Genomic DNA, 26703 nt, shown 5'->3' with positions numbered 1-26703 from the left:
ATAAATGGAATAGAATTTTGAATTTGGATGGTTTGGAAACAACAAGTTTCTTTGCCATTAAGCTTGTGATATGAAAATAGAGTTAGATATAGATTTGATGTGGAATTAATTTAGAGCATTTTGATGCCCATATTCTTCATAATTAACTTTATAATATAAAGTCCACTTTCATCGATACCCACTAATCAAAATCCTCCCTTTCTTCTGAGAATACCAAATAACTAACACCAAATAAAGTTATATGAAGTGGAATATAAAGTGTTGTACTAAAGATATGGAATAAAAGGACTACTTTTTACACTCAAAACATACATACATACATACATTCTAATGAGATCATTCATACTCAATCATCTTCTTATTATTAATTAATTAATATCTTCAAATTAAACCAGAAATATATTGTTGAATTAATACTAAAAAAAAAAAAAAAAAAAAAAAAACATTAGGTACTCAAACCCAGTAGCTGAATTTGGCCCTTGGCCACATCTAGAAGCAGGAGGGAGGAGTAAGAGGAAAGGTGTTTTAAGAAGAAATAACGCAACACAGTGGGGGCACAGTGTGGAGTAGCCGCCACCTAATTCTCCCTTCAAAATCTCTCTCATTTCATATATATATTTATTTACTCGAAACAACCTCAACCCGCCTCTGTCCTTTACCCTTTCCTCTCTGTCTGCTTCTCTATCCTCTCCTCTCCTCTCCTCTCCACAATGGGATACGGCAGGCTCAACGAAACCGACCCTGGCGGCACTTCCTCTGACGCACCTTCCCACCTCTCCCACCATGCCGCTTCTCCCAACCCACGGAGAAGGCGGCTTCTCCTTATCTCCCTCCTCTCTCTCATTCTCATCGTCGCTGCCGCTGTCTCTGCCACGTTTCTCGTCGGCCTCCGAACCGCCTCCTCGGTCCGATCCGACCCCAATCTCCCTCGGAAACCGACTCAGGCCATTTCCAAGGCCTGCAGCCGAACTCGCTTCCCGACTCTCTGTGTCAACTCGCTCCTCGATTTCCCTGGATCTCTGAACGCCAATGAACAGGATCTCGTTCACATTTCCTTTAATATGACTCTCCAGCATCTCAACAAAGCCCTCTACTTCTCCTCTGAAATCTCCTCTCTGCAAATGGATCTTCGCGTACGCTCCGCCTACGATGCCTGTGTTGAACTCCTCGACGACTCTGTCGACGCCCTTACCCGCTCCTTGCAGTCCGTCGCGCCCTCTTCCTCCAACGGCGGCCCTCAACGCCTTGGCTCCTCCGACGACGTCATCACCTGGCTCAGCGCTGCCCTTACCAATCAAGACACATGTACGGACGGATTCTCCCAACTCTCCGGCTCTGTCAAAGACCAAATGGCCGATAAACTCCACAATTTGTCCGAACTCGTCAGCAATTGCTTGGCACTGTTTTCCGGCAGTGTAACGAGCGATTTCTCCGGAGTGCCGATTCAGAACAAGCGCCGGTTGATGAACGCCGGCGAAGACGAGGATACTTCCGGTAACTTCCCCGGCTGGATGAGTCGGAGAGAGAGGAGGTTACTGACGTTGCCGGTGGGGGCGTTACAGGCCGATATTGTGGTTTCTCAGAACGGAAGCGGAACGGTGAAGACGATCGCGGAAGCGATCAAAAAGGCGCCGCAGTACAGTAACAGAAGGACGATCATATACGTGATGGCAGGAAGGTAATTTATTAATTTCGTTGTTTTGATTTATTTTATTTATTTTAACCGAACCGCGTTTCGTTTGACTTGTCACTTGCGTGTCAATATCGTGAACTGTTTTCACGTGATTTCGAAAAAGCATGCTCCATACGAATTTGGCTCACGGTGGATTTACGGAAATACCCTTGTTCGTCCTTTCTGGCAGGTACGAAGAGAAAAATCTGAAGGTGGGGAGGAAGAAATGGAACCTGATGTTTGTTGGGGATGGCAAGGGTAAAACTGTCATTTCCGGTGGTAAGAGCATCTTTGACAACGTCACAACCTTTCACACGGCGTCCTTTGGTAATAAATCCATTAATCTTACTTTCCTTTATTTATTTATTTATTTATTACACTTACTTCCTCTCTTCAATTTTTAACTTTTAATTTTTTGACCATAATAATTTAAGAGGTCAGAATAATTCCTTGTTAAAATTAAATAAAAAAAAAAACACCCCACGTGCTAATGCAGCCTTGATTGTACTCGCACGTGCCGTCTCGTAATCGTGTTCTTCCTTTTGTGAGATTTTCCCAAACTACCCTTCTATAATTGCCTCAATTAGTGTCTATATTTTGAAAAAGAAAATAAGTTGTCTGTGGGCAACAAGTGGTGGTCAGAGTCATTTGCCACAATTTCCCAATTATTTATCTCACTAATCATATATATATATAGAGTTATAATTCCCACCTTAAATTTTTGTCCAAATTTATTATTCTTTATGGATTTTTTTGTTAAAAACAAATTATTATTGTGATGACAGCGGCCACAGGCGCTGGTATAATCCTAAGGGACATGACATTTGAGAATTGGGCGGGGCCAGGCCGGCACCAAGCGGTTGCACTTCGAGTTGGTGGCGACCACGCCGTGGTGTACAGCTGCAACATAATTGGCTATCAAGACACTCTCTACGTCCATTCCAACCGCCAGTTCTACCGGGAGTGCGACATTTATGGGACGGTGGATTTCATCTTCGGGAATGCGGCGGTGGTGTTTCAGAACTGCAGCATCTACGCCCGAAAGGCAATGGACCTTCAAAAGAACACAATCACGGCCCAAAACCGGAAGGATCCCAATCAGAACACTGGAATTTCCATCCATGCGTGTCGGATTTTGGCCGCCTCCGATCTGGCGTCGTCCAATAGCAGCAACCCGACCTATTTGGGGCGTCCCTGGAAATTATACTCCAGAGTCGTGTTCATGCTATCGTACATAGGGAGCCACGTGCACCCACGCGGTTGGCTGGAGTGGAATGCCACGTTTGCGCTGGACACGCTGTATTATGGGGAGTATATGAATTACGGACCGGGTGGGGCGGTGGGCCAAAGGGTGACATGGCCTGGGTATCGGGTCATAACTTCCACGGTGGAGGCGAGTAAGTTCACGGTGGCGCAGTTCATTTACGGCTCGTCGTGGTTGCCGTCCACGGGAGTTGCATTCCTGGGAGGGTTAAATGTGTAATTTGGGTAATTGTATTATATAAGGTGGTAATAAAGAAAGAAGAAAAAAAAAAAAAATTGGTAAACCGCAAGGGGGGAAAAAGTGTCGGCATAAAATACGATATAATTAATAGTGGAGTTTTCTTTTTTCCATTTTTTAGTGAATGTATGGGTAATAATAATATATGTTTCATTCTTTTTTCCTCTCAAATTGTATTGTAACTCAATATTATCTGATTTTTTATGATATTAATAACGCATTAATATTTTGCAATCTTTCTATTTTTATATTAGTAGATTAATGTTTCTTTTTATATAATTAGAAATTAGATAGTAAATAATGTGAAAAAGTAAGTTGTTAAATTATTTTAATTTTGAAGAATGAATAAAAGTTTGACTTTTCTGAGATTTAGTTAATTAATTTGAGAAGGTAAAGAGTAAGAAAGTTATGTTAATATCCAAAGCTGGTTTGTTTTTATGTAATTTTATAACAAACTGTTCATTGCACAATCATCTAAACAAAAATAATTTATAAAGAGGCGGGTAGGGTAATAAAAGAGAGGAAAGAATAAATAAAAGAAAATGAGGTGGGCGAGCTGCATAGAAATAGTAATAGTAATGATAATAAATAATAATAAATGGAAAATTGAAGAGAGAGTGAAGAAGAGGGGGCGGTGGGAATAATTATGAGAAGGAAAAAAAACAAAGAAAAAAAGAAAAAGAAAAAGAAAATAGAAAGGGTGTCGGTGGGCAATCCCTAAATTAAATGTGCCTTTGAAAAAACACACAGGAACCCTAAGCTAAGCTATCTTCCGCTGCCACGCATTAATATATGTATATATAAATTAGATGTTTGTTTTCAATCCCATCCCATAAGAACATATGTAAAAGGACACGCACGCACCAATATGAGTAGAGTTCAGCTGTAACGCTGAATACAAAAAAGTGGCAATGAAATTTGTTTACTCTCTTTTTCCTACCTTCCTTTTTCCTACCTTCCTTTTCAAAGGAAAAAGGAAGGAAAAGGGATGTTTGGAAAATCCTGTCTCCTCTCTTTCTTTCTTTTTCTTTCTTTCTTTTTCTTTCTTTCTTTTTCTTCCTTTCTCACTAAGCTACAATGCAATGAAATTTCTTCCTCTTATACATATCTTTGTATCAATTACACCTTTACCCCCTTTCTTCCGCTTACTTCAACACTCAAACTAACTCCCTCTGGTTAAGACTGCTATTAAGTTATTGTACATCAGGTTCAGCCTACTCAGACTATGAATATGCATTTACACTTCACACTTCAATTATAATCAACATCAAAGTTTCTTCGTTTTTATGCACATAGTAATAATGCAACTCTATAATATGCCTAATTTAGATCTTCCTAAACGTACAGTTCAGAGAATACCTATTTCTGTTCTTCCCAAATCACTGCACACTTCACATATTGGTATCTTTAAGCTATCGTCTCAGGCGTTCTTGTTGATATACTCTAAAAACCACCAAAAACTTGTCTACATATCTGAATCTTCGACTTCTGTAGTTGCAACAAAACTTGGGAATGCCATGCTGATATCCCTGAATCCATAATGGCGAAACAACAAAACTCAACAAATGATTTACATTCCAATAGAGAACATTACAACATTCTCCTGGTTGTTACCTACTTTAGGTATGGTAATGTCATGTTCTTGATCAATGATGGATACTTCATCACAAACTCCCTCCACTCTTCTTCATCAATCTTTCCATCGCCCTTCATGTCGGCTTCATTAAATGTCTGTACTAAAATACCAGAACCAGATGATTATTTTTTACAGCAAAAAAACAAAAACAATAAAAATACGAGGTGTACAGCATTGGGCAATCAAACACCTTTTCCACAATTGTTTCAATCACATCATCCGAAAGAATCAACTCTGATTCATGTAGAAGAGCCAAAACCATTTCCTTCAACTGTGAGAACAAAAATGAGACCAAAGTCTTCAATATTTATAGTGTTCTTTATATCCAGTTGAAGTTGAAATTGACTCCAAATTGAACACAAAATGTTGCCCAGATAATGGTTAATAAATACTATTGCCTTCAATAGAAGGATTCTGTATCAAAAGAAATAAAAAGACCACCTCTTCTTGCTCTATAAACCCTGTCTGCCTCAAATCGTATAGCCTAAAAGCAACTGCAAAGTAAAACAATATTATCAGCAAGGTACCTAAATTTTCTCGTCTTTCATTAATGAAAATAGGTAATCTACAGTACAACCTGAAAATAAAAATATCTGGAATAAGTTCTCACATGTAATTTTATCTTTAATAGATGCATTAGGATGAAAGATGCCCAAGGATCTGACAAACTCCCCAAATTCAATAACCCCATTTCGCTTCAGGTCAAATAAATCGAAAATCTACATAAATAAAAGATTCACAGTTTCTTCAGCAGTGAGGAATCAAAGGCAGAGGTATATGGAGATTTGCAGCATAGAGAGTGTAAAGAAGCCAGCTACATACTCTGTCTGCAAAAAGATTTTTCATATTTCTATTTCTGAACAACGCGAGCTGAAATTCTTCCTGCGGATTAGATATGAATATTAGTATAGAATGTCACTGATACAACCACTTAAATGCTATAGAGAGAAAACTCCAATCATATATCTTTTGGAAAGGCAAGCAACAGAATTAACTTGCAATCAATTAACTCATACAACATACCCTATGGATCAGTCCATCGTTAATAATTGAACTGCTCAGTTTCTTAAAAAGCTCGTATAATGCCTCTACCTCGCTCACTGTAACTGCATCCAAAATACGCAAAAAATTAATAATGCCCTTCATACTTTATAAAGTAGACTGTGCTGGCAATGGCAATCTAAGGAAGCAAACTTGTAGCTTTCGGCAAGCCTTAGAAATGTGTTTGACATTATGAGACACTCAGATTCAAGTTGAAATGTGAGATGTTCAAACTGAGGTAGTAAGCTTGCTGGCAGAATCGTCATAATGCACTATCTATCTACCTTCAAATAGAACACAATTTGAATGTATAAATGTTTATGAACCTGAAAGTAAGTCCTTGAGGACCCTGAAGGAGGACTGGAGCTAGGCTTAGGGTGAACCAAACCCCTCCAATTTAATAGAGATGGACCATGTTCATTATGCAAGGAATGATGCTTTTGGTACTCTGGATCTAAAATAGAAAATAGAAGCGTAATCCTAAACACTCAAAAGTCAAACATAACCAAAAGAGCTCCTTCATGGCACAAATACTAAAGCTTGCTTCATTTTCCCATTGAAGCAACCCCATTGAAAAATGAAGATCATGGCAGAGGCAGAGAAGTTCTATTAATTAGATAAAAGTAAGAGGGTCCTTTTGCTACTTACAAGGTGTTTCTGCAGCAAGAACAGTGGGCTCCTCGTATCCTGGAGATTTAGGTTTCTTTGAATGATAGCAGCCCATGACAAACTAGCATAGCATAAACCAGTCAGAATTTTGCAGTCACCAAGCGAAAGCACTGTTTCGCCTATCAGCCAATAGAAAACAGCTCGTTTTCATGCCTATAGTTGTGCAAGATTCGAGCACATGAATTTGGTCTTAGTCAGACAACAAAAGTGTGTAAAACAAGCAGCAATTTGCACACCGCTAAAAATCCAGAGTTCAAATTCACACCACTACAAACAAAAGAACAGTGAAAGAGAAGTTCATTAGCAAAAGGCCTAACTTCCCTTGCCCACAAAAATCCACCCATAAAAGCTGTGTTCAAGCATGTTGAAAGAAAAAGAAATGAAAGGACGCAACTTCTAAATAAACAAATCTGTAACTTCATTTTTTATTTCTGCATAAATTATTAAATAGACCATGGTTGATTCTGGATCGCATCTTGTGACCAACCCTTCAATTTTTTAAGCGTTCAACTTTATCCTTTTCCCTTTGTCAGGTAGATTGACGCAATGAAATCGACTTTTAGATCCTAAACTAACAAGAAGGGAAAGTGAACAAATCTTGCTTTCGTTTTACAACAAACAACTTTTCATACCAAAGCTTGCATATCTGCAATACCTCTTTTTTTCTGTCAATCTCAAAACCAATTAAAAATAAAAGTTACTACTCATGTGCTTTATAGATTCTGCCAACTCTATTCATCTTTGAGGTAGGGTCCTCCTCAAACCCCTAATAGAACTTCTACCAAATATAAATATATCAAAACCCATCTCACACAAGAATACAAATGTTATTTTTAGGAGTGAAAAATCCCAAAAAATATAAAATATACATTATATCCCCTGATATAACCAAACATTATATATATCTATATATATATATAGAGAGAGAGAGAGAGAGAGAGAGAGAGAGGATATTTTTTTTGTTTTTTGTGGTGGGAAGAGATAAACAGACATTTGAAGTTATCTCTAGCAATTAATTCATTGGAAACATTATTGAAACTGAAAAGGCTAACTCTTCCATAAATTCCTAGTTGATTTGCAGGATAAACGCAGAAAATGTAAGAAATCGAAAGGAAAAGAACCCCATCTCACTTTTCTTCTTCTTTTAGACCGGGAAGAAGGGAAATTTTCACAATTCAAACCAAGAAATCTTCCATTTCATTTGAGAATAGCACAAGAAAACAACAATCCAGTGGGATAATGAAGAAAATAGAAGTGAAGCTCTTCCAAAATCCCATTCCCTTCAAACGAACGCACTGTTTATTACTAAACGAAAGAACATGCATGGTTATAAAACGCAAAATCGATGGAGCAGAGTAGATGAGCTATTACAGAGATTCTGGAAAGGCTCCGGCGTCCGTTTCAATGCTTGCTTTCTCTCTTGCTATTTAGACAAATGAATACATGAATTTATCTCCGCCATCGAAGTTGGCCTCAAGCTTCGCACGGTCCCCTCTTCTTTATAGGCACCGTCCACTTGATACTCCCCCATCTTCATCAATCACTTCACTTTTTAATGCGAAGTCAAGGTATTAAATTACTCTTATTTCTTTTTCACATTAATCTTTTTTAAACCTATTGATCTCTGTGAAAATTTATTTGCCTAAATTACCCTTTTAAACCTATTTTTTATTTGTACCCCAAGTTTAAGAGATTTAATTTGCCAACCAAGTTAAGCCTATGATGGTCGTCTGACATTCGTTAGTTAGGTAATAAGGTGAATGGGATTTTCATTATCAAGAAGTTCCTCCAAGCCATCCCCTCGAGATTTATGCAAATTGACTAGTCCAGTGACCTTAAGAACATAACGGTCGAGAAGGTAGCTAATTGTCAAAACTTATAACAAAAGACTGAGATAGAAAGGAGGAGGAACACCTCTTACTCACAAAACAAAAAATACCTCAAGAATAGTTTTGTTGACGTACCTTATCATTTTTATGCTTGAAAAATAAAAGTTAGTCGCACTTATATTTATTAATAAATAAAAAAGAAATTTATGAAGAGCCCACATATTTATTTTATATTTTATGACCCATTGACCATGACAAGTTTTGTAATTTGAAATTATATGTTTCTAATTTGAGATTTAAATAGTGTGTGGGTGTAGAATATTGGGTAAGTAACAAATTAAATTAATAATTAAACATGTTTTAGAAAAATGAAATGATGATGTTATAATTGGATAGAAATGAGAAAGGTGTGTGGACTCCACACAAAGTTTAAATATGTTGAAATTTCAGTATATAAAAAAATCCCAATCACCTCCTCTATTCCACGTCCAATTACTCCGTTTATTCGTTTTCTAAATCCTCCTAAATATTCTCCTACTATATATACTTTATTTAATTTATTGTTATTCTTAATATTCTCCAACAATTTTTATACATTCTACTACATTATTTGCATATATTTCTTACTTTTTATCTTATACGATTTCAGTATAATTTGAGAGTTAAAAAGTACTATTTTCTCCTTTAATAAAATTGTTTGAATTTATATAATTGAGCCCTCGTAAAAGAAAGCGTGGCGTGTTGGTATAAATAACATCATCTTTATCTTAAAATCACTTTTTTTTTTTTTATTTACTCAACTGTCACACTAAATATATAAGAATTTTTTAATGATAAAAAAATGAAAAATAAAAATATAAGTAAAAAAGTAAAAATATAAGAATTTTTCATTTTATCCCGATTACATGCTAATAATTTTGAGGGCTCTTGAAATATACCTTTTATAAATTTTTCAATCTTTTACGCTTGTATTTATTGATATTTTATACAAAGATTTTAATATTTAAATTTATGAACGTTTCATTTTATTTCTATTACATGCTAATAATTTTATTCAAAATCAATTTATTAGATAATTCTTAAATGATATAAACAATGTACCACATCAATTCTAAAATAATAAAATTAATAATATAAATTTAGTATGTATCCATTTTCAAAAGTTTGTAATTTTGGTATGTTTCTACATATAATAATACAAAATTAAATAATTGAAAGTTCATATCACCTTTTTTTTTTCCTAGAAAAAAACATGTATTATAATATAGTCAACCACATACAAATAATAATTTGTTTTTATTCTCTTTTTTTTTTTCAAAAAAAAGTCTCTTTCATCCACCTATATTATTGCAAACGTGATGAATGGAAAGAGACCAAAATTAAATAGTAGTAATTAAAATTACACATTAATTGTTATTTTAATAATAATAGATAATAATGAAGTAGGTAAGATATGCAAAGTTGACCAGATTTTTTCAATTTTTATTTTACTTTTTGTAAATAATATGTGGAAATGACGAATAATTATAAGCTATTTTCATATTTAGATTAAAATTTTTGAAAAATAATTAGTTAAAGAAAATGAACAAAGTATATATTAAGAGAGAAAGGACCGTCCCCATATATTTCTTTACAAATAATATAATTATTCAAATTAATTCATTAGATAATATGAATATCACTTAAATAACATAACGTATGAACTTTTGAAAATATTTTTTTAGTAGAATTAATAATGTAAACAATTATATTTTAAATTATTTGGTAGAGATATTAAATTCTATTCTATTATTTTGCAATGGAATTTAATTCCAACACCGATGATATAAAATATAAATATAAAATATTTTAATTAAAAAAAAAAAAGAATATACTTTTTTTTTTTTTTTTTTTTTTTAACGTTGTATTTGTTTGGGAAGAGGAATTTTAATATGATTGATAATTTATACATTAAAATATTATTGATTCCTGTATTCTTGGCATTGGGTTAAAGGAAATGATTCTTGATTTAATTTTTCTTAATGGAAAGTGTTGTTTGAATAAAATTTTGATGCTTCTGAGTTAGGCACACCAATTTTATTCTTAGCAATAATTTAGTAATACAGTACCCATTGAGAGATTAATTAACATTCATTTTAATATAAATATATATATACACACTAATAGCAATTAAAATTACCAATAATAGTTTATTATATATTACAAAGATACATAATTAAATATTTAAAAATTAATCATTTAATTTCATAGTAAAATTATGTAGTATGATAGTTAAAATCATGTATTATCATCTCTCAAAAGTCAAATATTTTAATTTTGGTGAAGTTGAATTTAACAAATAAATACAAATATTTCTGTATCCAGTGCAGAAGTAGACTTTTATTAAATATAGTAAACAATTAATATTAATTGTTATTGGAAGGAAATTGATAATAATTGAGGATACAATATATATAATATATAATATGACAAAGTTGACACTTTCCTTTGTAAATAATATTTGTTAATCATTTTCTAAAATGGCAGGCCAAACTATTCACCTTTTTAATTTGTTGACTTTTTAATTCAATAAATAATTTTTATGGCAAATTTGAGAATTTTGGAGATAAATTAAAACAAATTAAAAAGTCAAACACTTTTTTCATTAACAGATTTTTAATGAAAAATCTCCAAAATTTTTTAATATATCTCGTAGAAAAAAGTGTCGTATAAAACAGATTTTTCATTAACAGTCTTCATATTACATTATGCATTATGGAGATAAATTAAAATTTAAAAGTGGTGTTTGGAGTATAGAATTGTTGAACATAGAGTTTTAAAATATGTGTTTATGTTTGGATGTTTTTTTAACATTTGTTATAATTATTATTTTCTAAATACTATCTTTAAAGACATATGTTCTAATAGATTGGAGATATTATTAAAAAAAATTAAAAATATATTATTGAAAATTTTGAAAATTAAAAAATATTTTTGAGATAAAATGTAAAATTTAAAGATATTTTTATTAATTTAATATTCACTAAATAGAGTAAATAAAACGGGAAAAAAAATCTGGACCCATCAAACTTGAGTTGGGCTTGAGTTACGATTAAGAACCCAACTCAACTCAATGGCCCAATTACCACGATGGGCATTGTGGCCTTTTGGGCCGAAACGGGCCGACAAATAAAAATAAAATAAAATAAAATAAAAGAAAATCCGTTCCCTAATTTTAAACCCTGTCCAACCCTTATCGTCACCAAAGAGGGCCAAAACCCCTAATTCCTCACCGTCTCTCTGTATGCCGGCGAAATTTATCGATGGCATTATCGAAGCCGACTTTCTTCACACACCTCAAAACCCTAACCAGGTCCCAACATTTACTGCACCAGGCTCCGGCACCAACCATCGTCACACTCCGATTTCTCTCTTTTGCATCACCGGAGGAAGCTGCTGCCGAACGACGCCGTCGAAAGCGCCGCCTCCGCATTGAGCCCCCGCTCTCTTCCTCCTCTGCCGCTCGTCCACAATCGCAGCCTCCTAAGCCTCAATCACCACAAAACCCTAACGCCCCCAAACTCCCTGAGCATATCTCTGCTCTCTCTGGTAATCGTCTTAACCTCCACAACCGCATTCTTACTCTCATTCGTGAAAATGATCTTGAAGAGGCTGCGCTTTTCACCCGCCATTCCATTTACTCCAATTGTCGTCCCACGATCTTCACCGTCAATGCCGTTCTCAATGCACTGCTTCGCCAATCGAAATATTCCGATTTGCTTTCACTTCACCGGTTTATTACACAAGCTGGTGTCGCCCCCAATATAATCACTCACAATTTGATTTTTCAGACGTATTTGGATTGTCGTAAGCCGGATACGGCAATGGAACATTACAAGCAGTTGATCAATGATGCGCCTTTCAACCCGTCGCCAACGACTTACAGGATCTTGATTAAAGGGTTGGTAGATAATAACAAGTTGGAGAGGGCAATGGAGCTGAAAGAGGAAATGACTACGAAGGGTTTTGTTCCTGACCCTCTTATTTATCATTATCTGATGGTGGGTTGTGTGAGAAGTTCGGATCCTGATGGAGTTTTTAAGCTTTTTGAAGAGTTGAAAGAGAAGTTGGGAGGGACTGTGGAAGATGGAGTTGTTTATGGGAGCCTGATGAAAGGGTACTTTATGAAAGAAATGGAGGAGGAAGCAATGAGGTGTTATGAGGAGACTGTGGGTGTTAATTCAGTGGTGAAGATGAGCGCCATTGCATACAATTCCGTGCTTGATGCATTATGCAAGAATGGGAAGTTTGGTGAGGCCTTGATGTTGTTTGATAGGATGACAAAGGAACATAGTCCGCCCAGGCGCCTGGCAGTGGACTTGGGAAGCTTTAATGTGATGGTTGATGGATACTGTATTGAAGGGAGGTTCAAAGATGCCATTGAAGTATTTGAGAAGATGGGTGATTATAGGTGTAGCCCAGATACATTATCATTCAATAATTTGATCGAACAATTATGTAATAATGGAATGTTGGCTGAAGCTGAGGAGCTTTATGGAACAATGGGCGACAAGGGAGTTAACCCTGACGAGTTTACTTACGGTTTGTTGATGGATTCTTGCTTTAAAGCGAACAGGCCAGATGATGCAGCTGGATACTTTAGAAAAATGGTTGAGTCCGGACTTAGACCGAATATAGCAGTTTACAATAGATTAGTGGATGAGCTGGTTAAATTGGGGAAGATTAACGAGGCAAAGGCTTTCTTTGACTTGATGGTAAAGAAGTTAAAAATGGATGCCTCGAGCTATCAGTTTATAATGAAGGCGTTAAGTGAATCGGGGCAGCTGGATGAAATGCTAAATGCGGTTGATACTCTTCTGGATGATGATGGGATTGAATTTTCTGAAGAGTTGCAGGAGTTTGTCAGAGGTGAGCTGAGGAAGGAAGAAAGGGAAGGAGATTTAGGTAAACTAATGGAAGAGAAAGAAAGAGTGAAAGCTGAAGCGAAGGCAAAGGAGGCTGAGGCAGCAGAGGCACAGAAAAGAAGTGCAAAAGCTGCGGTCTCTTCTTTACTGTCATCCAAGTTGTTTGGGAACAAGGAAGGTGAGAAAGAATCTGCAGTGAAAGAAATGCAATCTGGTCAAGAAGACAGTGGTAAAACTGAACTCGCGGAATCGAATCCTTGAAGTGGCACAGTAGAAGAAAAGGTACCGAGAGGCGATAATTAAACAGTTACAGATATCCTTGCAACTGGTGAAAGCTTACATTACATTAGCTTTCTATTATTTGTAGCTACTTTCATGGGTGAACTGCTTTTTGTTTCTTGTGTACTTTCTATTATTTGTTGCTAGCTACATTGCATGGGATGGATGTGATCCGTTTTCTGTTTATCTTAACCCATTAGGCATGAGAAAGCTTTACAACAATAAGAAAATTTATAACCTATTGACGTGCATCTTTTGACAATGAAGTTCTAAATTCAATCTTGGATCTGAAACATTTTTGCTTCTGATGTAATCTCTCAGAGCTTCAACTTCCAGAGGGAAACGTCCATAAACTTATTCAATGCGCAATCATTCATGTGTTCCTAGCAGAACCCCTTTATCTTTACCCATGAAGTAGTCTCTTATGTTGGGTGGCAAAAGCAGCACGCGCAGATCCTCGTACAAGTAAGCTGAATGTTACAACTTTGGCAAACATCTTATCGTTCTGTTCCTTCCATATCCTTCCTGTAACTCTCAGCTTCAGTTCCTTTCTATCCCCACCAGAGAATAAAAGAGCTTGTTCTTATCAGTTCGAATGCTTTCCTGTTGACCATCAACTTTTACCATACAAAAATAAACTGCTAAGACAAAATAGGGTGACGCCACATAGACACGACAAAATGCTAGGGCTGCTGCCCTTTGTTTTACCGTAATCAAAGTTGTTAAGGCAAGGCAATTGTGTTGATATTCCACTTCTCTATAGAGTTGCAAAGCAAACATCCATTACACCTTCAGAAAGCATCCTTCTTTGGAGATTAATAATTATCAATGTGACTTCTATTTAACAAATCATTCATTACAATATACCAGCAAAGGTAACAGAGAATAGGTACAAAGCACAGTATCTCCACAACACACAAAACCGTAGGCCCTTGAGAACGAAGATAGAGAATACTTGTCATCTCAGCTACATAGGTTCGGTATGCAGACCCCAGCATCTGGGTTTTGTTCCTTCCATATCCTTCCTGTAACTCTTAGCTTCAGTTCCTTCCTATCCCCACCAGAGAAGAATAGAGCCATATTTCTTTGAATGATTAGCCCATCATGGCTGTCCCTCACTTTTCGATGACTATCTCTAATACTTCGTGGCGTGCCTTCCCATATTAGTTTTCGACCGTATCCACCAACCTCAAGACTGTAGCTGTATGTTCGAGCCTCATTCTCATCACCCATGAAACGAAGGAAAGCCATATAGACTGGAGCCATGCCAAGCTGAAAGGCTTCAAAGTGAAGGCAGAAATATTGACCAAAACAATTGAACACCTGCAAAATGTGACAGAGCAAGCCACAAGAAACAGGATCAAACTAAAATTTGGAGTAGACCCAATAAATGTCCAGCAGAACGTCTCACTCCGGCCTGAAGTCATTTGATTAAATGCAAAATAGGGCATTTATGGGCAGTTCAGCATCCAGTTACCAATCTTTCAGCTAAACGGATACGGCAATAAACTTCACGAAAAAAACTCGAACCGTGAAACCATAAAACCTTCACTTGGAGAAAAAGGGAAATTGGAAATATTAAATAAAAAAGGGTTCTATTGATCCCTATATATTTCAACTAAACTTATATATTATTGCATCGCATCCATTTGCCACTGGAAAACGGCAAGAAGTTGATCAGTTAAGGTACTAGTTATATAAAACTGAAGAAAATGATTGATTGCCAAACTTGTCACTGACTTGCAGCAATACCCTTTCACACCATCAGAAAAACTTATGAAGCATCTTCAATGGTTGATCAAACTTAAAACATGCAGCAGACCATCTAATATCAATGATTTTTTTCATCATACATCTATTGTTGTTGACTATAGGAATCTTTATTTAATCTCCCTGGTGGTTTAAATTGAGTCTGATATCCTGCACTCATACATACGAAGACACACATGACATATGCTCACATGTGCTTGTATTTATATCATATGTAAGTAGTGCAATTCATGTATGATAAAACAAGTTCAGCCAAAGAAAAAGAAAGTTACTTAAGAATTAAGGTCAAGTGCATCAGACTTACAGTAAGCATCCAAGTGGCATTCTCCACTTCCCTTGGGTTGGATTTCACATAGCGATGGTTGAATGTGCATCCACTGTGCATGTCCACCTTGTGGTCATCCCTCAGATGAGCAACAAGGAAAGGAATATCTCCAACAGCAGAGCATTCCGACCCGGCATATGGGCAATTGTATGGTCTGAAGTTGCACAAAGCCTCATGCTTAAGTTTACTGTAGTATGGAAATATTTCAGGGCATCCCAAGGAATAATACTTGCAAGGCAATTCGAGTGACTCCGCCACCTTCTCCAGTGCTAAGCACCTAATATCTCCAAGCTCTTGTCTACAAGTAGGGCAACGATTATGAACCCGTGTTTTACATGTAGAACATAATGTATGTCCATTGTGGCACTGCAACATTTTAATTGGTCATACAGTTAACCCTCGTCACATACAACCATTGGACATGTATCAACAACAAAATATACATTTATAAAAAGTATTGAATGATTTAAGATAAAATTGGAATAAAACAAGCATCTTCTTAAATCTTAACACCTATCACCATCCTGATGGCACCAACTCGAATTCTGCCAATGATACAGGAAGAAAGATTGAGATAACTGCAATGATGGGAAATAATATTCTAAGAAAGCAATGGGAAACTACAGTTTCATCAGCCAGTCAAAATTATGTTCATAACAAAATCCAAAAACTCTCCTTAGAGAGTAGTTTGAAACAACCAGCATCTTCTGCTATTAGCAAAGGCTTTCAAGCACAAATAGGACAAGTAATAATCTCATCTCAATTATATAGCCTAATGTTAGAAAACCTTAAGCAGTAAGAGAGATTGATGGTTTATGCTCTATGGTTACAATATAATACAATATACATCAACCCAAAATACTCGGCATATTTCAATGTAATCTAGTTCTAGAGTTCATATCTAACACTTTTACCACTTGATAACAAGATCCATCCAAAACAGTTCACAATCACATCCCCAAACTTCCAGCAGACATTGAACGATCAACCTTAAATAAAAAACTCAGCAGGGAAATGATAAATCAAAGGGAAGTATGTCGTCAAAAAACCAACCTTAAACATTTATTTTAAAGATAATAATAAAAACCCTTCCCCACCCTCGTAAATCGAAAATCAAATCAGCCTTCTCTCCCTCTCTCCCCCCAGGGTGGAGAGCCAAAGAATCTCCATTCTGTAAGTAATTAGGGCAACAAAGACAAACCTGATGGATGGGTGGGTACATAGAATTGGTGCAGACAGGGCACTCGAGCAATTCATGGACGCTAGTGGCCGGCGCAGTCGCAGTGGGGCCTGTGATAGCACTATTGTTGCTTCCATTACGAGGTTTCGTCGATGACAACTCTGGATGATGATGAGAATGGGAATAAGGATGAAGAGTGTGATGCAGATGGATCTCATCCTCATCGAGACCATCTGAAGACGATACACACTCAATACTATCCAAATCCATTTACAGAATGCAAAATCTGCGGAATTGAAGACAACCCCACTTATCCAAAGCAAGAATCGATCAAGATCTCAGAAAATTTCAGGGCTTCCCCTCTTCAAAATCTCACCAGTTGGTGCAAATTTTCTCTTGGAAGTCCGAAAGAAGGCAGAGAAGAGAAAAAGGGGTGGATTAACGAGTGCATTAAATCAATATCCCATTTTTAAAAAAAATGAGAAATTGATTTGAAACTACTTAGGAAAATAACTAAAAACTCGGCAGCAATTTAAACTATAAACTTTCATATCAGAACAGACTATTTATTAATAATACTTTAGAGCTATTTTGACTTAATTAAATTAAAGCCAATTCAAAGTCAATAAAATTGTGAAAAATCTACATTTTTAGTATTCAAATTTTTAGGAATAGGGGTATCCATCCATTTAAATCTATACTTATTTTGAGGGCGACAAGGACTAAAACTCTTTTAAGACTAAAAAGGTAATTTTGCTGTAATCCTTATTTTCTATCCAAAATAATAAGAAAAATATCGAGAATCTAAAAAATGATACGAGTGAATGAACATGAAGCTACAAAATGATGTTACAGTCAATGTTAACTGCATCATTGGGCATTCACAACTAAGTAAGTTTTATGCTTTCCCTGGCAGTGTAAAATGGTATGTCTGAACCTTCATGCCTTCTCTTTTCTTCTTTCTGTGAGGGAGTGAGTAATAATGCATAGGATATAAAATATGATGTCCTTAAGAGCCATTTCAGAAGATTCAGAACAACTAAAACAACTCTTGGAAATGGTTTCAGAAGTAAAATACATTGTTGACTTATCAGCCACATGCTTGAATGATGAACAGCCCCCTTCGGAATAAATGTTATAAGCATAGAACACTTGTAGAGAACCAGTTAATCTGTGTGACAATTGTTGAATCATAAATTGATGTAGACTAGTAATATGTACATCGTTCAAGCTATAATACACAGACTTCCACAAATGGTTGGTTACATGCTGCTGGCAACGACTGAAGGAAGATCTGTGTCACCTTCAGGTTCTGGCTCTCTTACTCTTGTTGCCTGCAAAACGAAATTGGCAGCATTATATTAATAAGATTACCAAGAAGGATAAGTACCCTTAACGTGGTTAATAACAATTATATAGCTCTTCTACCTTTTGTCCTGAAAGATAGCGATCGAATGCCCCCTGTCCATAAAGTATTTTGGCACCAGAACCGGGGCTGTTCGACCCAATGGACTCTTCATCAACGATGACTGCGTCAATTATATCCTCACCTGTTCTGACATCAGGAATCTGCAATACACTCCAAGGTGGTATGGTATGGTAGGTGAAAGCATCAGACATTGTTTGTCAAATCACTTAGTGCAGTGGAAAAACAGATTCAAGTTGGGACTCAAATACTGGACTATTGTTTGGGTTGGGTGATAGTCCCCTCTATTATCTGTTTCCTGTCTTTTAAGACTACTCCTTGCGAACATCGTCCTTCATTCTTTGGGTAATTGCACATGGTATAGTTCTTATTGATTGGAGCCGAACTTCACATCTATAGCCTAGGTTTTTGTTTTGCCATCTTTCATATTAGGCTATCCTTTCTTCGGCCAAATGTATTGTTTAAGTTGTGGAGAAATAAGGAATGACATACCTCATACATAGCATCCATCAATAGATTCTCCAATATTGATCGCAAGCCCCGTGCTCCAGTGTTCTTAGACATTGCCTTCCTTGCTATTAATCTCAGGGCATTTTCTATGAAGTGGAGCTTGACCTGGTGACACGTTATTCCGAGATATCAGTGTTTAACTAAGTCAGCTGAAGTAATAACTCCTCCAACGTAATAGGAGGAAACAAAGTACAAAATATTATTCCCTTGGAATTCGAGAAGAAAGCAAAGCACAAAATAACTTACATCATTCATTTGGAACATCTTTCTATACTGCTTTCCTAATGCATTTTTTGGCTCTGTCAAGACCTGCGAATGCCAGTATTCAAGCTTAGAGAGGTGATCAACTTATGTATCTTCCCAAATATTAGTTTACTTACCAAATATCAGAGTACAGAACTTTCCAAAAGTAGAGGCATATTATTCCACAAATCTTGCGAGTATAACATTAAGAGAATGTGGACTGAAATTGCAAAAAACTTGTGCAGCTAAAAGAAAGTAGACTGAAACTATAATCAACCTGTGCAGCTAGCGCTACAAATAAAATTCGCAACTTGACCCGACACTAGAAATAAATTGTGTTAAGGCCATCTTGCAGAATACATGGTTACAAGAAGAACAAAATAAAACTATACCTGAACAAGTTGGTTTTCTGTTAAGGCTGACAAACTGACAAGGATAGGGAATCGACCAACAAATTCAGGTATTAACCCATATGCAATGAGATCACTGCTCTCAACCTGTCAAAATATAAATCCTCAATGAAAAATTAGGAGAGAGTGATAAAAACAAGCCACAAGCATGGGTTGTTATAGTGTTACTTATAAACTGAAGAGTGGTATGCACTTACGGTCTCCAACAGAGAAGAAGTAACAATGGCGTCTGTAACACCACCTGTCCTCATGTTCGCACGAACTGGAGCCCCAAACCCTAAAGAAGAATCTTGGCGCCTGAATTGAAGCAAAACTTCTCTCAAGTTAAAAACTTGTGTAAATAATTAGCTCAGTAAGGAGTAAACTGGAGTAGCTATTACATGCAGATAACCTGTCTGAGATTGTTTTTTCCAAGTCGATGAAGGCACCCCCACATATGAAAAGAATATCCTTAGTGTTGATCTGCAAAGAAGCTTTTTATAAAGACTATGTATGACAACAGGACCCCTGGCATTTGCCAAATCAAGAACTACAGAGAATAACTACCATGATCACATAATTAAACATGTGGTACTTATTTGCTCGTACCACTATAATAGAAAAATGGTAATTTCCAGAGCAGAGAAACACATCTAAAAGCTCACTGTTCTGTTTTTTCCCTTCCTAGGAAAGCAAATTTTGTAAATCAAAGGTACAGCACTAACCTGGATATTTTCACCTCTGGGATGCTTTCGTGCACCCTTCTCAGGCACGTTGACAATCTAGTTCAGAGTGAAAAAAATATCACATATAAGCTCACCGCAAACAACTAGAGAACCAAAAATATGAACAATGAAAGGCTATAACCAAAGTTTTTTTTAGTGATAGGGCTCTAATCAAAGTTGAGCACTCATGATTATCAGTCTCACCATCTCAATGGCTTCTATGGCATCACAAGTCACATTTGGCTTCTGCACATTATCATAAATGTTGACCGACAATGAAATGCAAAACTTACCGTTCCTTCTAGCATTTTTAATAATGCCTGCTGCACACCCTCTCCTGACACATCTCTGCTAATATTAAGGCTCTCTGCCTGCGTCATAAAAATGAAACACAATTATCAAGTAAAGAAAATCCACATCAGTCCTTCCATAGAAGGTGGGAAGGGAGAGAGGAATAAAAGAACCGAGGAGAACCTTCTTGGTAATTTTATCAACTTCATCAATGTAAACGATGCCCTGCTGCGCAGCTGCCACATTATAGTCAGCAGCCTGACATTTAATAAATTGAGGACAATATTAAGACAGAAGAATGTTAAGGACCCAAGCAAAACTGAAAATAGTTACCGGTTCTGACCTAAGTATTGAGAAACATAAATATTTTCATTTATGAAAACCAAACGAAAAAGATATGCTGCACGATACATGGTATGAGCACAACAAAAAAAAAAAAAGTGTGTCCTGCATGGTATAATCATTAATTGATATGATATATTGGATATGAAATGGAACGTCTGGCAGTACTCAGATACATACCATCAGAAGTTTGTATAATATAGACTCCACATCTTCTCCAACATATCCTGCCTACACACAGCAACAAAAATTATCCACCTAAAACACTATGATTTCAACCAGAAAATTTCAAGGAATATCCATGGCACAGCAAAGGTTACTTGTACCAGAAAATCACAACTTCTAATAAGAAATTAAACAGGAAAATGTGCCTAATAACCCGCCCCCCTCCCAAAAAAAAAAAAAAAAGAAAAGAAAAGAAAAGAAAAGGAGAATTCATTAGTTTACCTGTGTTAGGGTAGTTGCATCTGCAATAACAAATGGAACATTAACAAACCGTGCCAAGGTTTTGGCGAGTAGTGTTTTCCCTGTCCTTGAAACAATATTAAAGGGGAGTAAGACAGAATAATGTCAGGGTTCACAATAAGTAGTGACAATATTAGACAGCAAGCAAAAACAATTTGAACTATGTTCAATCAAGCGGTGATTAGTTAGGCTTCAAATTGAAGGAAAGTGTCATATTTTGTCAGGCTGATTGCAAAGTGAGATGGAGTTTTGGAATTGGACTACCGATGGGGTTTCTAAGAGGCTCAACTAAATGGAAGAATGTTATTACACAAAGGAAGACTTACTCCTACTGAATCAGTTCTCTCCAGCGTGCATAATTATTACATGTCTCTCTTTCCAAATCCCTCTAAAGCACCCAGACTTGGGAAAAAAAAGAGGCTACCTTCAGGCAGGAGAAGGCATTGATTGAGCGATATTTGGTTGGTAGGAAGAATGGCACTACTCTGTTCATAAGGAGAGGGCCACGAGGCTAGACTTTGGAAATCTTAAGAAAAACTATAGCTGCTTTTGAAGTCTTAAGAAAATAATATAGCTTGTCTCTAATTGACTTTGGATAGATCTTTATTCTAAATTATCAGTTATGAAAAATCAAATTCCAAAAGATGTGGTTATTGTTGAACATTTTAATCATACGCAAACAACGTAAGTTTTAATACACAAAGGGCACATAGAATAAATTACCTGAGCCTGTTGGCCCCATCAGAAGGATGTTACTTTTCTCAAGTTCCACTTTATCATCATCCACAGCATCAGCTTTGTTGTCAACTGTATCTCCTGTAGGCCTAGCTCGCACAAGCAAAACAAAACATTTAAACGTTCTTGTATTTTGTTACTTTATAGAATGAGCACACCCTCAGTCAGTGAAGCATGACAAGGAGAAAAATCAATCTTCCGTCTAAATAGAATATCCATAATATATATCATTATTATCCACAAAAGAATATACACTCAACTCCTCGTAGGGGAAGGAAGAAAGGAAATCATAGATCACTCACTCATAAAAATACAAATGTTCTACACATATTCAAAAGATAGATGCAAGACAAACGCTCAAAAAGAGAGAGACAGCACATCGTCTAGAAGAATTATGCTAGACTGGATTCCCAACTTGACATTGATCTCAAAGTTGCCAGTTCCCCAGTTCCCCAGTTCCCCATTTCCCAATGTGACCGTCCAAATCAGTGTATCCTTTCTTTTATTAATACCAGCAAACCAGACTGGTTAAACTAGGCTCTGCAGGTTTTAGACTAGTAAAATGCCATGCTCCAAGTACAAGCATCAGGATACGTGTGTCTCTGTGTATGTTTGGAGAGTTACCTTTAGAGTTCAACAACTATGTTTGCCACCAAATTATGGCAATCAATGAAGAAAACTAGGACAATAGAGACGTTGGTTGTGAGTTTTAACTTCTAACCAAAACCATTGACCTCCCAAGGTCACTCCTTACTAACTCGGATATACTCAAGTCAAAGGAAAAATATCATAGACAGGAAGTATCTAACATTCAAATTCACAACCTTTGTAGCGATTCATGATAGATGCGCTTGTAGTGATTGTAAACACCCACAGAGAGCACCTGCACAAGATTACCAAAAAAAAAAAAAAAAAAAGAACGAAAGAAAGGAACACTTTCTTCAGACAACAAAATGAGTGTAGCTGACTGAATCGACAATGTCCAGCCACAAACGAGTTTTACCTTTTTAGCTCTCTCCTGACCAATTACAAATTTATCAAGCCCCTTGGAGATTTCCTTCGGGGTTGGGAAATTAGGTCCCAAACTAGAACCACCCCAACACCCATCATTCGAGTTCGAGCCGAACTCACCACCAGAACCAGAGTTGGAGCTGCCACCGCCGCCTCCACGACCATTCAAGTTTGGATTGCTCCCACGAATCACAATCCCATCTCCAGACCAAACCTCCGGCGGGTCCCCATAAGTGCTCATAAAACAACCCCCCCTGCCCAACTTCTCATACAAGTTCTTGTTATAATTGCGGTAAATCCTCCGATGATCGGATGGTTGACTTCTGTTCTCAATAAAATCGCCTCCGAGTGAAACCGGCTTGAAAGAGACCAAGTGGTAAGGTGAGTTGAGATAGAGGTCGTTCGACTTTTTACGGCTCGTGCAGTGGGAATTGGGATTGGAAGCAGCGTGAATATAATTGGATATAGAGTGTCTAGAGCGAGAAACCGTGAAACTGGAAACTTCCTTGGAAGACCTGGACCTGAGAGCGGCGGCGGCCATGAGTGAGTAATATGTATATCGGGAAATGAAAGGGAAGAGAAAGCAGCTAAATTTATTGGCTCATGGAGGACTGGAAGATGCAAACTGAATCAGGGGAGTAAGAAAATTGGAAGCTAATAGAGGTGGGGATGTGAGAGATTTGGAATTGGCACCGGAAATAGGAAGAGGATTGAAGAGGATGAAGAAACAGAGGTAGTATTGGAGACGGCAGAACCTCACAGAAAATTATGCAGCTGACTGAAATTGTGACTTCAAGCCTTCAAGAATATCTAATTTGGAAGTTCCTGGGAAAACGACGTCATTTTACTTGGAAAACCAGAGCATCCAGTTCATGAAAAATCACATTTGTCTAGGTTATTATTCATTAAAATACATATATATATATAGCATATCAACTAAAAAATTCGTCAAATATACAAGTTATTTTTCCATGTTTAACTTTTACGGTCATGACCAAACTTCAAATCTCCAAGCACTGTGATGAGTTAGCAGAGGTGGAGGTGGGACAGGAATAGGAATATATTGGGTAAATCTTTCAATCCATGCCATCGGTAATGCGCTAATCCTTCTTCATTTTGTTATCTTATTCAATACAAACATTAATTTGCTTCATATCACTATGATGTAAAGGATAGCCAAAAATATGAAATCAAAGATTACACTACAAAGTCATAAACTGATGCCCAATCCAAGTTTAGATAGCAAAAGCAATATCCCCATGGATGAGAAACTGACTAACAAGAAACCAACCATATGGTTGTCAGGACAAAGTAACAAAACCATATCAGTTCATTGCTGCTTTTTCTTCTCTTCTTCCTTCATCTTCTTCTCCCACCTGCGCTTCTTGTATTGAAGCAACATGTCTGGCATTTTCTCCATCAGCCTGGCAGTGTTTTCACGTTTTTCTGCAGCTATACGATCACATTTGTGGCCTTTCCTCTTGGTTCTCATCTCTTTCCTCTCTGGATCATATGCCCAATCCTGCCCTGCAAGAAGTACTTCCTTCCGAAGTCTGGCACGACGGCGTGCACTTATGCCAAGTGGCTTCCATGCCCCTAATTCCCAGTAACCCCAAACACCTTTGGATAGCTCATTCTTGTATTTCACCAACTTCTCCTGCCATGGATACTGATACTCACCGATGGCCTTCGCCACAGATTTGACAGCCTTGCCTGCCATTCTTGCTTGAAAATGTCTCTGCTTGTAAGAGACCAATTGAGTAATAAAACAACTTATTTATCCAGCGGAAGAATAACGGCATAGAGAAAGAAAAAAAAAAGTAACTAAAGTGGAGAAATTTTGGTTGAAGAGAGAAAAAAATTATAATTTTCAACTGTTGGGCAAGAGTAGAGGCATCAAGTTTCCAATAGTTAACCATTTCCAAATGTACTAAAATTACGCAGCAGAGGCACACGAGGGCCACCATAAACAGAGCTAGACAAAGGAAGCCGCTACTTAAGACTAGATGCTTTGGATTAGACAAATCCTAAATGTAGCCGGAAGTTTGAGAACTCGCAGAATTCAGATTGTTAATATTTTGAAGGACAAAAGATGGAAGCAGGAGAGCCATTCAGTTGATCGGTTCAGTTTTGAGGGGGGAAGCTAACTCAGTCAATGAACAGAACCTTCATTGGATCATTTTACAGATTAGTTTATTATCTGTTTGGCATGATTTGTAACGTGCTAGCTCTTGACACCCACATTAGGCCAATGAACAAAATTCAGATTAAAACCTACAAGATTTGAATTATTTGGTGTTATTTTTATCTTGAATACTAGATAAGAAGCAAACATAATCAAAAGAACATACTCTACTAGCTTAACATACATAACCTTCAATGGCATCCATACTTATCCAACAAATAGCAATGGCAGATAGACTTGTCACTGCAAGTCCACATTTCAACAATATCCAATTAAAAGCAACCCACGAAGGCAACGAAAAAATTTCCATGCTGAAAAATTATGTATCTTTTTTTCGGATTTAAGCAACCATTTCAGCTATAGACATGAAATCTGAGATTGAAAAAAGAATGATTCAACGATTGAGATGAGGCTGACTAGAAATTTGGAGAAGATAAATGAAGAGAAAACTAAAAGAGGAGAAAACAAACTTACCCTTGTGGCTGCGTGCGAGAGAGAAAAGGGAACGAGAGGTGCGGTGGCTTGGAAAATGAAAGTTTAGATGGTGGGATATGGGAAGTGCGCTGGGCCAAGCTGGTGCACATAAACCCTAGCCGCATTTTTTTTGCTTAATTAATATTGAACTCAACCCCTCCTAAATCTTCTCCATTCACAAACTAATTCAAATTTTAAAAAATTCAACTCAATACAAATAAAAAGCAAATCCATGATATTTATTGACTCCGTGAGTAAATCCATTGCGCACGACTTAATTACTTGAGCACTCGAAGTTAGATTTGCTGCTTTATTTCAACTTCACTTATGAACTACTCTATGCAGTCCAGTGGATACTATCACAAGGGTGTGTGCACCATAGAATTTCCCCTCACACATTTTTATGCCATAAGAATTCAACACAAAATTGAGGTTTTTTTGAATCGAGAAAGGAAGAATAAGAAGAAATTATCAACACAATATTCAATGTTCACACTACTTAGATTAAATCATAAACGCTAAAAGATCCTCCTCAACAGAGAAGAACGGGGAATGACTATGAAATGAAAAAATAGCTACTTTTTGAAACTGAAACCAGTAATAGGAAATGTATAGATTGAGGAATCACATTCAACAATAGGGCAGCATCCATATCAACGACAACAGATGAATGGAGGAAGGGGGCCGTATCAAGGGGAAGGGAGAACTGAAATCATACCGGGGAGGATGATGGGAGGACGCTGCAGTGGAGCTCCGATGCAACAGAGATGGAAGTGGGCGGATTACAAGCTTGAGGGTGGAGGGCGTGTGGGTATCCGCTGAGAGCCGAGAATAAGCGCGCAAGAAAAACGAAAACGAGCTATTGTACACAAGAACAGATCTGTCAAAATGACCTAACTATGCAAACATTTTCATTTTTACCCTTCAAATTATTGAAAATTAACGCGACAACATACGACATTAATATTGTTTTTATTCATATAAATTTCAATTTAAAAGTAGTTGAAATCATTTACAACATAACTTTTAAAATAATTTATGTATATAATTTTAATGGAAAAAAGACTCTTCAAATATTTTTTTTGGAACAATTTTAAATTT

At 36.8% G+C, this 26703-nt stretch overlaps 6 protein-coding genes across 13 annotated transcripts; 2 read left to right on the top strand and 4 right to left on the bottom strand.

The window, feature by feature from the left end:
- The first annotated feature begins 526 nt into the window (after positions 1 to 526).
- LOC111810530 (putative pectinesterase/pectinesterase inhibitor 34) lies at positions 527 to 3312 on the top strand. Its single transcript, XM_023697243.2, has 3 exons — positions 527 to 1678; positions 1863 to 1999; positions 2458 to 3312. Exons 1-3 carry the CDS (start codon positions 711 to 713, stop codon positions 3153 to 3155), a joined length of 1803 nt encoding a protein of 600 aa, XP_023553011.2. The 5' UTR covers positions 527 to 710; the 3' UTR covers positions 3156 to 3312.
- A 1093-nt stretch (positions 3313 to 4405) lies between these two features.
- Positions 4406 to 8203, bottom strand: LOC111810529 (calcineurin B-like protein 4). Of its 6 annotated transcripts, none has more exons than XR_015411729.1 (9): positions 7891 to 8203; positions 6499 to 6672; positions 5833 to 5915; positions 5632 to 5691; positions 5387 to 5528; positions 5251 to 5303; positions 5000 to 5080; positions 4788 to 4909; positions 4406 to 4702 (listed from the first exon to the last, which is right to left on the bottom strand). XR_015411729.1 is itself a non-coding variant. In XM_087117539.1 (9 exons), the coding sequence occupies exons 2-8, from the start codon at positions 6572 to 6574 to the stop codon at positions 4788 to 4790; spliced, it is 612 nt and encodes a 203-aa protein (XP_086973665.1). In that variant the 5' UTR covers positions 6575 to 6672; positions 7891 to 8190; the 3' UTR covers positions 4406 to 4702. The 6 variants fall into 6 exon arrangements, 4 of the variants coding, with proteins under 4 accessions (XP_086973665.1, XP_086973666.1, XP_086973663.1 ...); XR_015411728.1 differs by having other exon boundaries at positions 4792 to 4909; positions 7891 to 8199; XM_087117539.1 differs by having other exon boundaries at positions 4788 to 4904; positions 7891 to 8190.
- Positions 8204 to 11572: 3369 nt separating this feature from the next.
- On the top strand, positions 11573 to 13782 carry LOC111810528 (pentatricopeptide repeat-containing protein At3g49240, mitochondrial-like). Its single transcript, XM_023697238.2, has one exon. It carries the CDS (start codon positions 11651 to 11653, stop codon positions 13511 to 13513), a length of 1863 nt encoding a protein of 620 aa, XP_023553006.2. The 5' UTR covers positions 11573 to 11650; the 3' UTR covers positions 13514 to 13782.
- Positions 13783 to 14267: 485 nt separating this feature from the next.
- LOC111810525 (E3 ubiquitin-protein ligase SINAT5) lies at positions 14268 to 17320 on the bottom strand. The gene is made up of 3 exons (XM_023697232.2): positions 16828 to 17320; positions 15606 to 15992; positions 14268 to 14854 (listed from the first exon to the last, which is right to left on the bottom strand). The coding sequence occupies exons 1-3, from the start codon at positions 17074 to 17076 to the stop codon at positions 14495 to 14497; spliced, it is 996 nt and encodes a 331-aa protein (XP_023553000.1). The 5' UTR covers positions 17077 to 17320; the 3' UTR covers positions 14268 to 14494.
- Positions 17321 to 17825: 505 nt separating this feature from the next.
- Positions 17826 to 23678, bottom strand: LOC111810527 (CLP protease regulatory subunit CLPX1, mitochondrial-like). Of its 2 annotated transcripts, XM_087117711.1 has the most exons (15): positions 22936 to 23678; positions 22757 to 22815; positions 21921 to 22021; positions 21180 to 21259; positions 20913 to 20963; positions 20574 to 20648; positions 20393 to 20470; positions 20100 to 20156; positions 19787 to 19857; positions 19593 to 19692; positions 19378 to 19482; positions 18989 to 19051; positions 18725 to 18847; positions 18235 to 18375; positions 17826 to 18140 (listed from the first exon to the last, which is right to left on the bottom strand). In XM_087117711.1, exons 1-15 carry the CDS (start codon positions 23482 to 23484, stop codon positions 18069 to 18071), a joined length of 1725 nt encoding a protein of 574 aa, XP_086973837.1. In that variant the 5' UTR covers positions 23485 to 23678; the 3' UTR covers positions 17826 to 18068. The 2 variants fall into 2 exon arrangements, with proteins under 2 accessions (XP_086973837.1, XP_086973838.1); XM_087117712.1 differs by lacking the exons at positions 17826 to 18140; positions 18235 to 18375 and adding an exon at positions 18382 to 18632.
- Positions 23679 to 24036: 358 nt separating this feature from the next.
- On the bottom strand, positions 24037 to 26495 carry LOC111810526 (tyrosine sulfotransferase-like protein). 2 transcript variants are annotated; one of them, XM_023697236.2, is made up of 3 exons: positions 26321 to 26495; positions 25603 to 25717; positions 24037 to 24681 (listed from the first exon to the last, which is right to left on the bottom strand). In XM_023697236.2, exon 3 carries the CDS (start codon positions 24661 to 24663, stop codon positions 24274 to 24276), a length of 390 nt encoding a protein of 129 aa, XP_023553004.1. In that variant the 5' UTR covers positions 24664 to 24681; positions 25603 to 25717; positions 26321 to 26495; the 3' UTR covers positions 24037 to 24273. The 2 variants fall into 2 exon arrangements, with proteins under 2 accessions (XP_023553004.1, XP_023553003.1); XM_023697235.2 differs by lacking the exon at positions 25603 to 25717 and having other exon boundaries at positions 26321 to 26493.
- Between the last annotated feature and the right edge of the window lie 208 nt (positions 26496 to 26703).

This window comes from Cucurbita pepo, chromosome 14 (assembly GCF_057944985.1).
Source record: "Cucurbita pepo subsp. pepo isolate OVF chromosome 14, ASM5794498v1, whole genome shotgun sequence".
Lineage (NCBI taxonomy): Eukaryota > Viridiplantae > Streptophyta > Magnoliopsida > Cucurbitales > Cucurbitaceae > Cucurbita > Cucurbita pepo.
Note: the sequence above shows the minus strand (reverse complement) of the source record. Positions and strands in the feature narration are given on the sequence as shown.

Coding starts and splice junctions, on each gene's coding strand:
- LOC111810528 (XM_023697238.2), top strand. CDS start 11,651: ATGGCATTATCGAAGCCGACTTTCTTCACACACCTCAAAACCCTAACC.
- LOC111810530 (XM_023697243.2), top strand. CDS start 711: ATGGGATACGGCAGGCTCAACGAAACCGACCCTGGCGGCACTTCCTCT. Junction 1,679..1,862: donor ATATACGTGATGGCAGGAAG/GTAATTTATTAA, acceptor CCTTTCTGGCAG/GTACGAAGAGAAAAATCTGA. Junction 2,000..2,457: donor CTTTCACACGGCGTCCTTTG/GTAATAAATCCA, acceptor TTGTGATGACAG/CGGCCACAGGCGCTGGTATA.
- LOC111810529 (XM_087117537.1), bottom strand. CDS start 6,574: ATGGGCTGCTATCATTCAAAGAAACCTAAATCTCCAGGATACGAGGAG. Junction 5,529..5,631: donor AAAATCTTTTTGCAGACAGA/GTATGTAGCTGG, acceptor TTATTTATGTAG/ATTTTCGATTTATTTGACCT. Junction 5,081..5,250: donor GGTTTATAGAGCAAGAAGAG/GTGGTCTTTTTA, acceptor TTGTTCTCACAG/TTGAAGGAAATGGTTTTGGC.
- LOC111810527 (XM_087117711.1), bottom strand. CDS start 23,484: ATGGCCGCCGCCGCTCTCAGGTCCAGGTCTTCCAAGGAAGTTTCCAGT. Junction 19,858..20,099: donor CCAGAGGTGAAAATATCCAG/GTTAGTGCTGTA, acceptor GCTTCTTTGCAG/ATCAACACTAAGGATATTCT. Junction 18,376..18,724: donor TGATGGATGCTATGTATGAG/GTATGTCATTCC, acceptor AGTGTATTGCAG/ATTCCTGATGTCAGAACAGG.
- LOC111810525 (XM_023697232.2), bottom strand. CDS start 17,076: ATGGATTTGGATAGTATTGAGTGTGTATCGTCTTCAGATGGTCTCGAT. Junction 15,993..16,827: donor TGTACCCACCCATCCATCAG/GTTTGTCTTTGT, acceptor AAAATGTTGCAG/TGCCACAATGGACATACATT. Junction 14,855..15,605: donor ATGCCACTTGGATGCTTACT/GTAAGTCTGATG, acceptor CACATTTTGCAG/GTGTTCAATTGTTTTGGTCA.
- LOC111810526 (XM_023697236.2), bottom strand. CDS start 24,663: ATGGCAGGCAAGGCTGTCAAATCTGTGGCGAAGGCCATCGGTGAGTAT.